Here is a 17,210-nt window from a genome sequence, read left to right on the forward strand (position 1 = left end):
CCAGCACCAAATGCTTTGCAGCTCACAGCTCTGTGTAAATTTAGAACCATCCGATTCATTCATCAGTTTGAAAAAAAACCAGCACTCGTGATTTGGTCAACCTGAAAAGGGCCTGATTCCAGAAGATATGTAAGACATCAGATTCAAAACCCCACCTAAAAAAACCCAAACCTATTCAGCACATCGTATGCCTCTACTACACGGGGTTTGAGTTTGGTTTGTTACTGATATATTGGGGTTTTTGCTGATTTTTGACTGTGCCACAGGAGAAAAGTACCAGTGCATTCTGCAACCACATACATTTTCATCTAGTGTGGTGGGAAGAAAAACAGGACACAATTTCCACTTGTATTAAAACTATGCACCCCAAGCTACCTTCTCCCCATGGCAATCCTGGAGCCTGTGAGCCTACAGACAGCAAACCCCCAAACCCCATGTATGATCCACAGAAGGTCATATGTGTGCAAACACCAATGCTAGCGAAAGCCTCAAGACATTCTAAACAGCTTCCTGAAATTAGAGTTTATCCAAATAGGCTTCAGACTACAATCAGGAAGCAAAACCATGTAAATTATCTGTGTCATTAAAAACATTTCAATTACCTGTGTTTGGGTTTTCTTTTTTATTTTAGCAGAAGTATTTTTCTGACACTAATTATAAACACATAGGGGAAGATACTAACATTTGCAATGAAGCAGATATTGTTTAAGTTGTTGAGCTTGCCTAATAAATCATCAGGAGTTTTATCCTACTCAGAAAATACTTAGAAATCTGATCTACAAAGCTTGCAAGAACTCCCCAAAGGCATGTATCTGTAATTTTTGGCTCTCTCATAACCTAGACAAGAAGAAAAACCCAGCTCCACCTTATCCTTCTGGCCATGAACATATCACTTTACCGTCTCGAGGTGGCTGCCCAGATTTAACCATGCCATTTTAATTTTCCTCACTTTCAAGGAAATGAAGCTTATTATTTCAGTTCTGTAGGTCTCTTATTAAACTAAACCAATAAATCCCTCCCAATGCTGTCCCAGTGTTAAGGACAAGGGGAGCTTTAACACGCACAGTAGTTTAAAGGGAGATCTAAAAATAGAGCCCATTTTGCCAGTTCATTAAGTAGCTCTGGGATCAAGTGACGGTGACATCTCAATTGATTTCGAAGGAAACGGCACTATCAGGGACACGCGGCCCTGGCACTGCACCAGAGCGAACAACTGCCCTCCGAGTCCTCGCCTCGGCAAAGCTCCAGCGTGACCAGGCTCTTAATTAGGCAAGATGAGGAGCAGGATTATGACAGTCTGCACTGTTTAACCGCAAACAGCTTGGCAATCCCTTGCCGATCTACAAAACCAAGGCGGCACACAGAGGTTGATACAATTTAATAAGCAAACTGCTTTTCTGCTGCCCTTGCAGAGCTCCTCAGCTGCTGCCTTTCCCCACCCAATTCCCCACGGCACAGCCTGGCTGGCTCTGCCGAGGAGCGCTAGCTAGCAGCATGCAGACCAGTTTACCCTGGTGGCTTGGGAATGAAGCACTGAGAACCAGGCTGAGAAGTCTGCAGCATGACAAATTCTGCCCTACCTGCACTGGCAAAGCGAGTCCACCAACAAGACTAGTGCCCTTCTTCAGAACAGCCACGTGAAAGAGGAACGGCTGTGCACCTGTGCAAGCTCAATGGGAAAATTCCACATCTTCTCTGGTCCCATTCACTCTGTCCTGGTCTTTGGCCATGACAACTTTTCCTCCAGCAGCACAATCCCAAACATTCAATCATTAATTTCCCCAACACCACTGTCTGTGAGGCAGCCATCAGGAGGAACCCAAGAGGCCTCCATGAGGAGCCAGCACAGACTCTTGAGAGCAATGCCCCAAAGACCCAATGCAAACCTTCACCTGTTCCCTGCACAAAGACTTTCTTCCTAGTCCCTCGAGACAAGCTGATGCCTTAAAGCCCTTAACCTTTCAAAAAATTTTCAAGATTTTTTTTCTATGATCTGGTATAATTCTAGCTGTTTCAGTTATTTGTGCAATTACTTATTGTTTTATGGGGCACAGCATGCTTTAAGCCTTAAATGTATCTGCTAGGCAGGGAACTCCACATGCCCCTTCGCCTTGAACAGAAAATAAAATACCTTCACTTTTAAATTAGCTCTTTTTCACTTTAATTGAATCCATCTCACAGACAAATTACAAACTGCAGCACTATAATTTACGAGAATTAACATTGCAAGTGATGCAGAGGACATGGATTTTCTAATCTTGGACAGCACTGAGTTTCCCATGCCTTACTGCTTTGTTTGAGGGCATGTACAAATCTGCACAGATCCTAGAAGGAGGCTGATGAGCAGGGACACACTGCATCGGGGGCTGCAGTACCCAGGGACATTTTTCCAAAACACAGTATATCCCAAAGCCCAGGGAGCTCCCTAAACTGAGCCACGGGACTCACAAGAAGTCCAAACTAAATCCAGATGTAGCAATTTTTGGTGCAAGCTAGAGGACTAGCTTGCTCCCCTCTTCCAAAGAAAGAAGCTCCCCTCTTCCAAAGGGTGCTTGCATTGCTGCTCCTCTCTTTCATGACACAGAAGCAGAGAACCACTTGGAGACAGGGATGGAGGAAAAGAGAAGGAACATCACCTTCAGGTCAGCACTAATTCAGGGTCTTGAACTGGCACCTCTATAAAAAACAGTGCCCTGGTTGCTCCCCTGGTGCAAAGCTGACAAGGCAGACAATAGTTCTGTACTTTTACCAGAGAGGCCTTGGGAGGGCTCAGATTTGGGCTGTGTTTGGCAGCACTGGTGAAACAAAGCTTCCACAACCTTCCCCAGAAGCTCACCTGGGAAATACACATGCTGGTAACACCAGGGGCAACCCATACTTCCTCCTGCCCAGCCAAAGGGAACGGGAACCCAAGCCCTCCTTAACTTAATTTTAAAGAAATTGTTGGAAAACTCCTGGTTCATGTGCAGCAGGAGATCAGGAAATCTGATAAACAGTCAAGAACTGGAGCTGCCCAGCTTTCTGAATAGGTGGAAATGCCAAATAAACAAAACAAAAGCTTTTAAAGTGGTGTCTAGTCTGCCACTTTACTAAATGCCTGCACTCAAAAGCAACCCTAAGCCCTCAGTACAATGCAGTAGTTGCTAGACAGGGAATTGCTATTCACTTCAATAGGCACAAACTCCAAGCAGTTATTTTTGTGTCTCTTCTCAAAATCTACAGAGTAGATACACAAGAGTAGAGACAGAGTAGATATACAAGAGTAGATTCAGAGTCATACACAAACCCACACAAGAAACAAAACCTGTCATTAACCAGCACAAAGACAGCAGCAATATCTGCCTATGCCCACTCTATAAACAGACTGGAAATGCACTGTGGCAGAGCTGAGCTACTCTCATCTTCAGTAATGTTATATTTATTTTTTACAAGACTCTCCAAAACCCTCTTGAATGTGTTTGACACCAGGAGCCACCATGTGTTGGCCACTGTTCAGAGGATGCTGGCAGGTTCTTTCTTGATGAAGCAGGGTCCCAGCTGTGCTGGCTCCAATGACTCACTGGTCAGAGCTGCAGCTAAGCAAAGCACACTCCATTTTCAGATATCCAAAGAGTCACTAAAATTATTCATAATGTTTCAAAGAGAAAAAAATTTTAAAAAAATATCCTTTTAAATATGAAGAAAAGCAGGAAACGGCTAACGCAGCTACATTTTCCAAGAAACACATATCGCAGACAACACATGCCTTGGAAACAGTAAGATGCTCCCAGCAAAACAGTTCCCAATTCTTTTTGGACAAGATTACTCTTCTTCTGCAGTGTATTATGATTTTCCATTAGAAACAGCTTTTGAGCTAAAGGAAATCAAATGCACACAAACAGATCCCTGCTGTTCTCTTTTTTATGCTTTATCCTTTTTCCCCCCCAAAACATAAAAAACAAGCAGGACACATGCTTTCCATGCAGTTTAGTCACTGCCCACGAGATGTCTCTATGTGCTGCAGAGAGATCCCAGAAGACCAGTCTTAGTAAACAGCAGAGACCTAAGGGATTCCATGAGTGTATGACAAACATGGAACTCAAGCAGTGTGAAAGCTGGTTCAGCTACTCCATTATTTTGTTTAATACATGCTCAGTTCATGGCTTACCACAAATCTGGAGCCGTTACATCATAACAAACAATAAATAGCTTATCTTTTTTTCTTTCTTTTTCTTTTTTTTTTTTTAATGACAATCTTTTAATTCCCAGTGAAGGACAAAATATGCAATAATCACTCCTCAAAATAAACAGCTCTCCTGAGAATGAAACAAGACCTTAATATACCGATGTCAACCAACAGCTGCAGAGAGTGTTCCCATGACACCACTGGTGGGAGCTTTGGGTTTCAGCTGCAAACTGGCATTTTATACCATCCTAAGTATACAAGAAGATATGGAATATGTAAGAATTGTCTTTCATACCTGGATGACGTGTCTTTCTTACCTGCATCTTCAAGGATCTGAAATCTCATACATTATGGATGCTGCACAGCACATCTCAAATTATTTTTACGTGATTCCAACCAAGACTGGACAGTGCACACAGTCAAAAATTTGCAGATGTGGTTCTGAGACATTCACACTAACTCAAAAATTCTCGAGTGTGTATCATCCTTCTGCTAATGTATGTGAACTGCATGGCTGTGACAGCATTTCTCTTGTTCCAGTGCCATGAGGGTGTTATTTTTAGCTTGTTAAAGGCAGTTCATCTCCTTCAAAACCGGGCAGTTATCCAAACAGCCAAACGAGAGACAGGCTGTACTGTATCTGATGCTTTATGGGAAAAGCCCTCATTCACAAAAACAAAGACCATGCAGAACCTGTACCATAGATAAACTTGTGTTTCTATTACTCTGCTGACTCGGCTTTCAAATATATCACATGGGAAGAGCAAAAATTGTAACTCTGGGCATTGTCCACAGTTATTTATGGTCAAGTAAGAAAGGTTATGTTCCACCAGCCCAAGCAACAGGAGGTATTCATGATTTGGAGACAGCATCACATCTACAGAGAACCCTTCAAGTACTGGACCCTGGGTGAAAGAGTTTTTTCTGGTCTTTGCCTTTAAGATGGAAGCAGTAGGAAAAGGCCCAGAAAGGTTGGGAGCAAGGCAATGGGAACGATAGGAGTGCTCTGAGGAGCTCCCTCCTGTCATGAAGAACGCACTCATGTTAATGTCTCCTTGACAGGTGAATTTTACAATGTGTGAAAAACAGTAATCCAGTGATGCTGCACCCCTGGAGGCCTTTCAGCACTCTTCCTGCTCCCCCAGCTCAAGTGACACCTTCCCCCAGCCCTGACCAGTGTCACACCACCACAGCCAGCCCACTGCTGAGCAACCCCCTCTACAGCAAGTCCAACTGCAATTGCTTATTTTAATGTGATAGGGCTTCTAGAAACACTAGAAGCCCTAACACTGCGTGAACAAGATTTGGTCTCCAAGCATTTTGTCATTTTCTCTTGCCCAAATTCCTAATTACATTTACTCTGAAAACTTGCTTCTGGTGTCACTGTAGGACCCAGTGTGTCTCATCAGCCACAGCATGAAGGAAGGGTACTGATGGGCACAGAGCCCATCGATATGCTGGACACATACTGTACCTCAGAAAGGTACAGTACAGCCAGACTTCCAACAAATTCAGCATTTACAGCTGAGCAGCAGCTGTGAGCCATGCCAAGGTACAGCTGGACCCTGCCCTTGCCTGCCCCTTCCCAAGAGAGATGGGGCACAGGGCAGGATCTGCAAACATTGCCAGTCATCACCACAAAGAGGAAAAGAGTTGTTGAACCCTTCCCAGTACATAAAAAAGCCCCACACCAGGCTCTTCAATTTCTTCCCCTTCCCCTCACCCCTAAGTAAAGCCTCTCATTGCTAAGCAAATTTCTGCCAGGAAAATATTTTTCTTGCTTTTCTCTCAGCCATGCAGCGCGGTTTGAGGAGCGAGCTGTGTTTCTGCAGTCTGTGTTGAGACTGCAGTGCCCTAATGGGAACAAACACTCCAGTACTCCAAGTAACGAGGGCCCCTCTCCACGCCCTGAACACATTTAATTGTTGAGTTATGCTTCCTGTTCCTTCTCAATGCTAATGCTTTCTCTGAAATTCTCTCTCAGTGTTTCCAGAAGAACTTTTGACCCCAAGACTGTTTTTAAAGTTATGGCATTGTTATCCTGTTCTTCATTATGCTTGCATGGCTACAGGTAATTATGTGTGGATTCCCTGGTAAGACAGAAAGGCTCATGGCAGAAAACAACTAGTCAGTCCTACAGCACAGGAAAGAAAAATATGAACTGGGAGGGAGCAGAGTTAAACAAATGCAATTCTTCACACTCACCAAACAGGTTTATTTATCCCCTTTCAGCTACATGTCTTGCATGAAAACCACAAGTGGGCTTTGGCAGGGATCAGGTAACCTGGATCACACAGGGAACCTCTAGCAGCAGCCATCCTGTTTCTGTTGCTGGTAGGAGGGTGAAGACCTTGCAGGGTCATGGACGTCTCTGCGTGCAACATGCCTGGCACTGACGTGAAGGCACACATCCCACGCTTGAGGTCATCTCAAAATGATTAAATATGAGTAGAAAGGCCTTGATACCCCACAGCAGAGGGTCACGCAGCTGGGGGTACTGCCAGAGGTGGTGTCCCCAGGGGTTGCCTGCATGGTGAGCCTGGGCTCAGGGAGGCAAATTCCCTTCCCAGCGCCCCCTCAAAAGGAAGAGATGAGGGTGAGCTCCTTTTCTCTTTTTACAGTTCTATTCTGCATGGAACAGACTCAGCTCAGGGTCCTGCCTCCAGCATCAGGAATAGCAGATTTAAGAATCTGGGAAGAACACAAGATTTAAGTACAGAGGAGCAGTCCCCAATCTTCCATCCCTGCCTCCAGCAACTACAGATCCAAACCTTCTGAGGCAGACACCCTCTTGCTGCGTTTTACAAACCTCTAGAAATTTCAAGCCATTAATATAAAGCTGGTCACTGAAGCTGAACATTTAAAAAATATTCAGACCATCAGATATTGAACCACACAAAAGCAAGTAACTTTTGAAGGAACTACAAATGGCACATGCTTCTGTCTAGGGACCAAAAATCCCCAAATTCATTGGACACTTTGTAAATGCTTGGCAGATGAACCTTCCCTTTAGAGTTCACTTCCCAGGTTCATCCACCAGCCAGCAATGCAATGACAGGTTCAATTTCAAGCAACAGAAACATTAGTAAAAGTGAACTAAAATTAAAAATAAATCATGCAAGGAAAATACTATCATATTATCCTATTTTGCACTTGGACATAAATAATGGCATTTTAGAATAGCAGTGTCAACTGCACATGGCAAAATATGGATTGGGGTGGAGGAGTTAAAAAGCCCCGAAATGTCTCAGGACTGTTCAGGATAACACAGCTCTCTGGCCAGTGCTTCATATCTGAAGTTAAGGAACATTTTGGACAAACTACTCCTGAAAGAATTGCACTTTAAGGACATTAATGTAATTCTTTTTCTGCCTGGCAGCACAAGTCTTAATGAAGTTAAAACTTTAAGGCATGTTTCATGTTAAACAGGGCTTTACATAAGACTGTAAAAGCAGAACTCCATTTAAATTGTATTATGTGATTTTTATTAATGAAACTTAACAAGTGGACTTTCAAGTAAGACTTAAAGCGATACTTCTCTTAAATTACAGTTTTCAAGTGTCACTAAACTCTTCTGCTGTGTTCTGCAGAAGCTGACTAACTCAGACTCTATTTTTCTGTTCAAAAATGCTGGAGCAGAACTTAAAAACTTGAAAACAAATGTTCATGGGGAATTTTTTTCACAACCAGCATCTAGAAAAGATAACTTTAACTATTTTTTTCCACAGATTTTTAAAATAAGCCAGGTTGGAAGGGATCCTGGGGGGGTGTCCCATTTCGAAACAGTGACAACTTATGTCACTTTCCTTAAGAGCCTGGTCCAGCTGAGTTCTAAGTAGCTAAAAGGATGAATATTTGAATACAAACCTTCATTCCAAGAGACTGCTTTTTCTGCCTGGTTCAGCCTTTAGGTAATCAGGTGCTAAAACACAAGTCCATCAGGTCTATTAATTATGGCTCTGAACACTCAGCAGTGAATTATATTCACAGAGAAGTTAATGACACAATACCTCTGACAAACCTAGAAGCTCCTGCAAGTTTTTAGTATCTTCTAGACTTTTTAAAGAATTAGATAGACATTGTTCTAGGTCAGAAAAGGGACAGTGAAGCCTCAGCTGACAATAAAACACTCTGAATTACTCATTATGACATAAGCACCTGACAGCACCCCTTTAAGTCCCTCCAGAGCCCTACAGAGTGAACAAGAAAATCCATTAACCACTTGTCAGAGGTGAGAAAGGTTAACTCCTGGACAGGACTGAGTTGAGAGTCAGCTTCAAATCTAAGACTGACTCTTAGACTGAGATCACAGTCTCACTTACCTGGTGCAGACCTTGAGTACCACCTATCCTGAAAGTCTAATACAATTACACGTGCGCTGATTAAAAATAGCCCAGCTTAGTTCCTGCTTTAATCCTCAGCCACACTGTCATCCCTTATCTACAGCACAGATATAATGGAATATATGTGAGAGAAAGAGAAGACACATGAATATCATCAAAAGCGTGAGAGCAGCACAGAGCAGTGATTTCCAGAGCAATTGTGCAATAATAAATTGGACTATACATTCATATAAATTTAAAAATAAAATCTTGCGATGCTTTGATTTCATACTGGCCTTATAATCATCTTCTAAGCTTTGCTATGAAAAATCCCCCCCAGTCTTGCCAGGTGGAAAAAAGCCACATGAATTTTATCTTTTCCATACATTTATCTTCCTCTATGGTATGCACTATTTGCACAGCCCAGCCCAGCTCTGGCTGCCCAGACCTGAGTGGGATGGATGAGGATAAAGGTAAAAATGAGAAGTTTACACAGTACAGACTCTGCCCACCCCAAGCTGCAGAGAGGCCTGTCTGCACTCTGAGGCTGACACAGCAATTGCAAGGGGAACACAAACATATTCTGTGCTTTGGATCAGAAAAGCAATGATTTCATCTGCAGATCAAGCAAAAACAGAAGAGGTCCTGAAAGTCACTAATAACTTATTACATTTCTTTAAATTACATCCTTTCAACAAAAGAAATTACTAGAAGCAGAAAAGACAATGAAAAAAAAAAACCCTGCTACTACTCTTCTAAAGTGTTTATTGTACCCATATTTCTGTGATTTCCCCTCAACCTTCCAGTGATGTATTCTGAAAGCCAAGAGCTATTGCCATCAGGGATGAGAGCGCCTGACAGGCAGGCAAATCCAGCTGGCTCTGAGTTAGTGGCCACCACCACTGCCAGCTGCAGTGGCACACGATGGACATCAGGGCAGGCTCTAAACTCAAGTCCAAGCAGAAGGGCTCTGGGAGGCTCATGCAGCTGTGTCCTCATGGTCACAAGCACCTCAACCATCTTGAGCTTCCCTGAGCACTACATTAATCTGGAAAGGAAACATTTGATGAAAAAGCCATCACTGGCAACCAGGCAGAGCCTTGCTGGAATAGACATGAGCGAACCAAGTGACAGATAACTCCCAGTGTGTGCTGAAAGAGTCAGTGGAATGCCAGGGAGCTCAATCCTGAAGCCACACATAATTAAATTTTGTCAAAATTGATTTTTATATTTAAGTGCTGCCAAGCCATAGCCTTATTAGAAATTACCAGAATAGAAAGCATGGTATATAGAAGAATTCAAAGTATTTTGATAGTCGAAAGAATGCTTAGATGCCCACTCAAGTTCACACACAAACACTACACCAACATCAGCATGCTAAGAGTCCCACATTTATTTGTTTTTCCCTTCATCCCCAAAAAAGGCACCCTCGCACATAGAAGAGAAGACAGTGAAGAAATAACAAAATTTGTCGGAGTATTAAGATGTGTGAGAGTGTTATAAACATTAACTCAAAGTAAGTCAGAGATGACAGGCATGTAGGAAGTAAACACCAGCATCATGAGACTCATTCTGGGGAACAGCCTTTTTACTCAGGTGTAAGTGTAAAAATATAAAATCAAAACAAATCACCAAACCAATATCATATCAAAAGGTTTAACTGATTTATTTTAACAGAAAAGAGTGTGAGGGGAAGACAAGAAGGGAAAATAAGAAGTAGATAAAACCTTCAAGTGAATCCACCTGCCTTCCCTTGTCGGGAAACCAGTCCACAAGCTCTTTAGATTTAGAAACATAATTTTATTTTTCGTCTGCACCATACAAAAAAGGCCCAGAAGACCTATGAAGTTTCATAGAGCTGCTGCATTACAAATAAATAACAATAACCCACTTAATCTCTTCTTAATGCAGCCCTGAAGGGAATGCAAGTGAGAGTATCAACCAGCAGCATTTATTCAGAATTTCAACTATGGTTCACCGCCAGAAATTCCTATCCCTCCTCCAAAATGTCTGTTGGCTTTGACAGAGCAAATACAAACTTCAAGACTTGGATCATAAACTGTAAAAGAAGTTTTGTTACAAAAGGAGGGGAAAGAAGAGCATGTAACTGCGTAAGCATGGCAATAGACTTTGCATCAGATCCAACAAAAGCAGTAGAAGTGGGTGGAAAACAATCGAAGAGAAAAACAAAACCATGATTGCAACATAGGCTGGAGGCCTCGAGAGCTCCTGTTCCCTGTGCTGCTGCCTTGCTGCAGCTCAGAGGTGGCAGGGGCTGTGGTAAATGCCATCCCCTTTCCAGCTTCTCCCCCACATCCCGTGCAGAGAAGGGCTGGGTGGGATGGGATTGTCCGGTCCCAAGGATGTGCTCCTTGTCAGGCTGTAGAAGAATGTGACAGATGCAAATGGGCTTTGAGAGAGAGAGTAAAAATGTCACACCAAAACCACACTTACAGCAACCAGTTTTTCAGGAGACACATTCACTGCTTTCACATCTTCTTCTTCCGGCTCTTCGTTTTCCTTATTATCAGTGCAAGAGACAGAGTCTTGGACTGAGCAAGTGCTAAGCAAGTCTGGCAAACTGGTAGATGGATACTTCAGAAGATCCCCTTCAGAAGATTCCTACCCGAGAGACAACGCAATATATTACATCACGTGCAGGAAAACACCAGTGCCACAGTAAAACTGCCCCATCTTACCTGCCCAGCGTGAGCTCCCTGGTAATCCTCCCTGTGTTACATACTTCCACATACTCAAACTTTTAATGGTCTGGTTATAAAAAGCAGGCTTGGTTTTAAAGTGTATATATAATAAACATAGGCCAATACATGCTTAAAATATTTAGATTTCATAAAGAAGAATTTAAAATAAATGCTTCTTCGGCAGCCTGTTCCTCCCCACTTTGGATTTAGTAAATGTCACTGAGAGTGAACTGAGAGTTGACAGACCTCATTACTCATTCCATTGAAACCCAAATCACACCCTGTGCTCCTGTTCCCTCCCTAAGGATGTTCCCTTTACATGTTTATCTACCTAGAGACATAAGAATAATACACTGACAATGCTACTTAGGACAATACAATGAAAACTGACCCACCAATCCTCTACCAACTCATTCCCGAAGCTCAAGCATCTGCTTCCACTCTTTGCCATGTTTTCTGGCAGGCAAACACGTGCCTCTGCCAAAAGCAGTGGCCAGACAGACTCACTGCTTTCAGAACAAATTCTGTGTTACTGATCACCAGACCAAAAGGCAAAGCTACATTCCTATACTAACAAATAATGAATGCCCAGAGGGAGCTACTAGGGAACACTTCACCTATCTACACCTTTTCTGGGGCTGCCAGAAATACTGGACAGGCTGTATTCCCTACTGCTTGCCTTTCCAAGTCCCCCTTCCAGGGACATGAAAACTGTCCAAGTGCACAGAGCCCAGGACATGCAGATTCACAGCCTGATCAGGAAAGTGAAGTTTTATGCCCTAAGTTTATGCATGATGATTATTTTGATGAGGTCACCATAGGAACAAGCACTTAATTTTAAGGAGAAATAATGCAGTCTACTGCAGTGTGCTTTGGCAGAATCCAGCTGTCTAAAGGAAACACAAAATGTACCTACTTCAGGATAAAGTGTGGTGTTTCCAGAATAAACACTTGTGGGGTTAATGCCAGACTGTGACTCTGAAGAAGGTCTGCAATGAACTTCAATGTCTAACAGAAATGTTAGAGAAGTCACAGGCTCTTCACTTTGGATATGGTGGAATAGAGACTCTTCTTGAAAAACATGTGCATGCAGCAACCAGGGAAGCCTTAAGAGCATCCAGACATTAAAGTCACAGAAACCTGCTTAGGGGTGGCTGGGGAAATCTGAAGGTGAAGCTAAGAAAAAGATTTAAAATTCTGACACAGTGGCTTGCTGACACCCTGGAAATGCAGTTATATGAGTGCTCTGTTTGGGCCAAGATGTTCCTGTCACCACCTCAAAGGCCCTGGTGACCCCCACATTGCAGTCAGGTCCTAATTTGAGATACCTGGGTGCTTTTGGGAGTCGGTTGGCCATGCACCAAACACCTGCAGCAACCCAGGTCCAGGGGCAGCAGGATATGCTCCATGGAGAAGAGCAAATGGAGGTGAGCAGGATTTTCTTAAACAAAGAAGCAAAATATTATGTAATATCCCCTCAACCTCTTCTGTGATCAAGGCAGAACGAAGAGTCCAACTGATAAATGAGTTCCACTCTCATTTCCCTGAATTTTCATGTTCCTTTATCTGTAAGAGCTCCATTCCATGCCATTAACAAGGACAAAATAAGGAACTCAAACAAAGAGATAATTTTCAAGAAATCTCAGGCACACAGGACAGAGATGAGAGGTACACAGGCTGTGCAGGCAGGAAGCAGAAGAGGCTCAGAACAGCCTGCTTTATTCAGCATGTAATTTTAAGAAAATGGTTTTGGCCAAAACTTAGGTAACGTGTGCATGAATAAATACTCATCTGCACAATGAGTGACAGTGACAGTACAAGCAAATCATTAATTTGGTCTATACTGTGCTGATTTGCCACAGATTTATGGCAGCTACTGATATATTTCCCCTCGCTGTGCATTAAATTTAGAGCAGCAAAAGTGCACACGTGATTCCCTATGGAAAATATGCCCTTTTCACGCAGCACTTGCTTAAACACTTGTGGATGTACGTTAGTGAGGCCACCCAGATGTCTGTACCTTGCTAGAGACCACCAGCTGCACCAGGCCAGCGGCCGAGCGGAGGAGGGCCACGGCGTCCTGGTGGGAGAGCCCCACCAGCGACTGCCCGTTGATCATGAGGAGCTCATCGCCGGCCATCAGCCTGCCATCCCTGCAGAAACACAGTGGGAACACGGAGCTGCAGGGTGGTCCTACCACAGTGCCCAGCTCCGCTGGAATGTGGTGGGATGCGGAGGCACGGACAACATATGATCTCACTGTGCTGACCTTGCACTGGTCAGTGCAGTATTACTTTCTAGGAAAAGGGGCTCAAGAAAGGTGCCCACCTGAAATCATTGTTATAACCAGGGGAATTTCACACTCTTTGCAGGGCTGAGACTCCACAAGTCTTCTCTTGCCCCACTGGATTAGGTAAGGGAACAGTAGCAAGCCCCATCTCCACCCCATCAGGAACACCAGGGCAGTCAGCAAGCACCCTGGGGTTGCACAACTGATCCCATGGGAAAGGCACATCTTCCAAAAATGGACTTGGGGGAAAAGCCCAACAAGCCATCAGGCTCATAGGTTTTCCCTCCACCACCAAGGAAGTGTTTGATCTGTGTACAGTTTGGACAAAACCTTCTAGAAGAAGCTTCAGTGATCAAACACAAAAATAAATTTTTAGTCTGACAATGCCATATTCTCACTCTCACACCACGGGAGGGTAAAACCCCAAACTCCTCTCATGAACCCAGATATTAGTGATGGCTGTGGTTACCCCATCACATCCATCACCATGAAGGCACCACTGTCACCTCACCTGTGTGCAGAGCCGCCTTCCTCCACGTGGGTGACGATGATGCTGTGAGGGGATCGCTTTGACCCTCTGCCTCCCGTTATCTGGATTCCCAGCCCGTCCGTCCCCTTCAGGATGTGCATCTTCCATATGCGGCAACCTTCTCGCTGAGAGAAAACGTGCAGAAAGTCCTTCAATTTGGATTTGGAACACCAGGAGAGGGCTGGGAGGGTATGGGAGGGAGCTCTTTAGCACCTTGCTGCCCATCACCACACACATGTATAGCCCAAGCTATACTGGTGTTTCTGCTGAGCTTTGCTATGTTAGCTGTGGTCCAAGCGAAGGAGGTAGAAAGGAGGAAGCAGCACAGAGCAGGGTCAGCACGTAGAAGTTTCCTTGCAGGGGTGTTTGCAGCTTTTCTGAGCCACGCAGAGGCACTGCTCTCAATGCCCTGGTCCTTCCCGGAACAACCAGTGGCCTCAAACCCCTTTGCCAAAACTCAAGGATGAGCCATGCAGGGCTGCAGAGGACCAAGATGTGGTTCAAGGGGGACCTTGAACATCAGGTGGTGCAGCTGCTGTTGCAGCAGGGACCAGACTTGCATCACACAGCAGTGCTTCCCTCTCCAGAGGGGTTTGCAGGATTTGATACACAGGAAAAAAACCACCAACTTCAAATTATCAGCTGCCAATCAAGTATTTCTTACTGGGCAGCTGTGGCACAGATTGTAAATAATAAATTTACCCACTGTGGAGAATAATTTTCAGTATAAGCAACGTAATAAGCAATGTTCAGGACACCTTTATTGGTTTTGGTTATTTTTAATTGATTTTTTAAAAGATTTACCCAAAAAGCAGTTTACAAACTTCAGAGCAATATGAAATGCAAAACAGAAACTAGCTCCCATGAGTCCTACTGGCAGGACTGGGCACAAGGAAACACAAGTGTGACAGTATCAGCAGAGCAAAAAAGGAAAGAGAAAAACAAGCAAGCAAGATAAGTAAGGCAGTTGCCAGGATGCTGTCAGTGAGGGGAAGAACCAGGACTACAGGATTATGAAAAACCCTTGGAAGTTTTCAAGCTTGTAAGACAGCAAAATGCACAATTTGGAGGCAATTTTTAAGCCATGTGTTGTAGTCACCAGGCACCAGGTCAGCTATTTCTGACTGGGTGTGTTATGCACACAAGTAACATTCTCGCACTACCCAAACGCCCAAGTAGCAAAGATGATTAAAATTTCATAGCAAACTGTGAAGAGCATGCACAAATTGCTGCTTGTTTCTGAGAAGGAGAACTGCTAAATATATCGGCAAACCCAAGGGCTGTGGCAGCAACCTGCAGATTTTAGGCCACTGTTGTTTATCAGAGTATTAAGTGAAAAAAATATGGGTTTTTTTCACTTGATCCCTGAAACTTTTAAAATATCACTTTTTCAGAAAAAGGAACAAAGAGGTCAGTAGCTACAACAATATCTTAAGAATAAAGTGAAAACTAACAAGAATAATTAATTATTACCAATACTAACATTACTAATGTTAACATGAATATTAATAATAACAACACCTATGATATTAATGAATCCTAGCCCTTAGACCACAGGTAGGAGAAACAGAAAAACCAAACCAGGTTCTCTAAGTGGTGACCCAAAAGTTTGAGCCTGAAAACATACACCTGTGGGTAATTTGTTAACTTGAAAGCCTTGCAGATGGGCAATATCCCAGCAGGCTTAACTGGGATCTTCAATGCCTTTATAAAGGGCCAGTCTCCTGCTGAATAACAGGACGTGTCAGGACAGAGGATGCTTTAAAATAAATTAAAGTGACACATGAGACACTGTGTTAAATGCAGGAGCAAGAGTCAACTATATTTATCTAGCTAAAAACCAGAACTGAACTACAGCATGAAAATGCTCCAGAGAAGTTTTATTGCTGTGAAGTACCTTGCACACATAATGAAGACAGTACAGCAGAGAAATACAATCTCTCTACCTCCCCCAGCCAAGCCCAGGCTGAAAGGATGATCATCCATTCTCCTCATAAGATGCCACTTTGAATGTCCCTTTGTTAAACCCAGTTTGGAAGCAATAAAATTTAACAATGCAGTCATAAAATTGCCTTTAATGACTTGGAAAAGCTTTTTGGAACATAAGTTACACCAAGGCCCACAATGTGCCTGGCTTGCACTCCTTAGCGCTCTTCTCTATCACATATTTTATTGCAAAAATTACCAAATTCATTCTTAAGTGACCAACTCTCAAATATTCATATACATAGCACTTAATAATAGCAAATGGCAAGACTACTGCTCTTGATGCAAGTACCAATCTCATTCCTTTTGAATGCCCACTAAAATCGAAAGCTGTTGCAAAGTAATCAAAAGCACTTGAGAAGTAAAGCAGGGCTCAGTGCAAACATGGGCAGAAAAACACATCCACAAAGACAACAAAACCACCTGGCACATGCCAAAACATGTATTTCTTTCACTCATTTTCAAATGCCACTGCCACTAAGTCCTGTGTAAGAAAACACTGTCCCTTCAGTCCTCGGTCAGCTGCAGGGATTTCACTGGGAATAAACAACTCAGCGTCGTCAGCTGGAAATCAGAACCCCTCACTGTTCTTTCCCTTTCCTTCATAAAACATTGATAGCTCTTCACTTAACCATGCACTGAAAGCAAACGCCCCCCACCAACACACACCTACCTCTGAGGGATGTCACTCCCAGATTTTGAAAGCTATGTATGAAGAGCAGACTGCCAGCCTTTCCTTGAGGCCTCTGGAGAAAGGGGGTGTCCAGCAGAACCCCCCTTCCCTCCCCATGAAGCTGCTGTGTTCTCTGTACAGAGCAGCATGGGATACTTCACAGCTGGCTAAAAATGGTGCTGCTTTGAACATGCATCTTAAGTGAGTCCATCACAGGAAAGCCTTAAAAGTAAAGCTCTGTGCCAATTCTAGGAATTTATAAATGCATTTAAATTTTACTTAAAGCTGGTTTTGTTGAGTTATTGGGGACTCCCAGGTTAAACTACACAAAGCTTAAATGCTTTAAAAAATAAGAAAATAAAAAAAAAGTAGTAATGAATGTGTTTATTTTTGAAAATTATGAAGTATCCTATTTTCAAGCTTTCCTTCATGAACAAAAAGGCTTCAAGCTCACTTAGTGTTTAAATGAAAGCTAGGATTCTGGTGCGTTCACTCCACTCCAGAGACTTGCAATACCCAAAGGAAACTTCAAGGGCAGTTAGT

The 17,210-nt window shown here is 43.3% G+C and overlaps 1 protein-coding gene across 1 annotated transcript in view; it reads right to left on the bottom strand.

Annotated features, from left to right (window-relative positions):
- The window catches only part of PDZD2 (PDZ domain containing 2), a 137,589-nt gene that overhangs the window by 40,379 nt on the left and 80,000 nt on the right, over positions 1-17,210 (bottom strand). Inside the window, exons 3-5 of the mRNA XM_066569531.1 lie at positions 13,991-14,133; positions 13,210-13,342; positions 10,942-11,109 (exon numbers count right to left, since the gene is read on the bottom strand). Of these exons, the coding sequence (XP_066425628.1) occupies positions 10,942-11,109; positions 13,210-13,342; positions 13,991-14,133 (444 nt within the window). The remainder of the gene's footprint in view (positions 1-10,941; positions 11,110-13,209; positions 13,343-13,990; positions 14,134-17,210) is intronic.

Source organism: Molothrus aeneus, chromosome Z, assembly GCF_037042795.1.
Source record: "Molothrus aeneus isolate 106 chromosome Z, BPBGC_Maene_1.0, whole genome shotgun sequence".
Lineage (NCBI taxonomy): Eukaryota > Metazoa > Chordata > Aves > Passeriformes > Icteridae > Molothrus > Molothrus aeneus.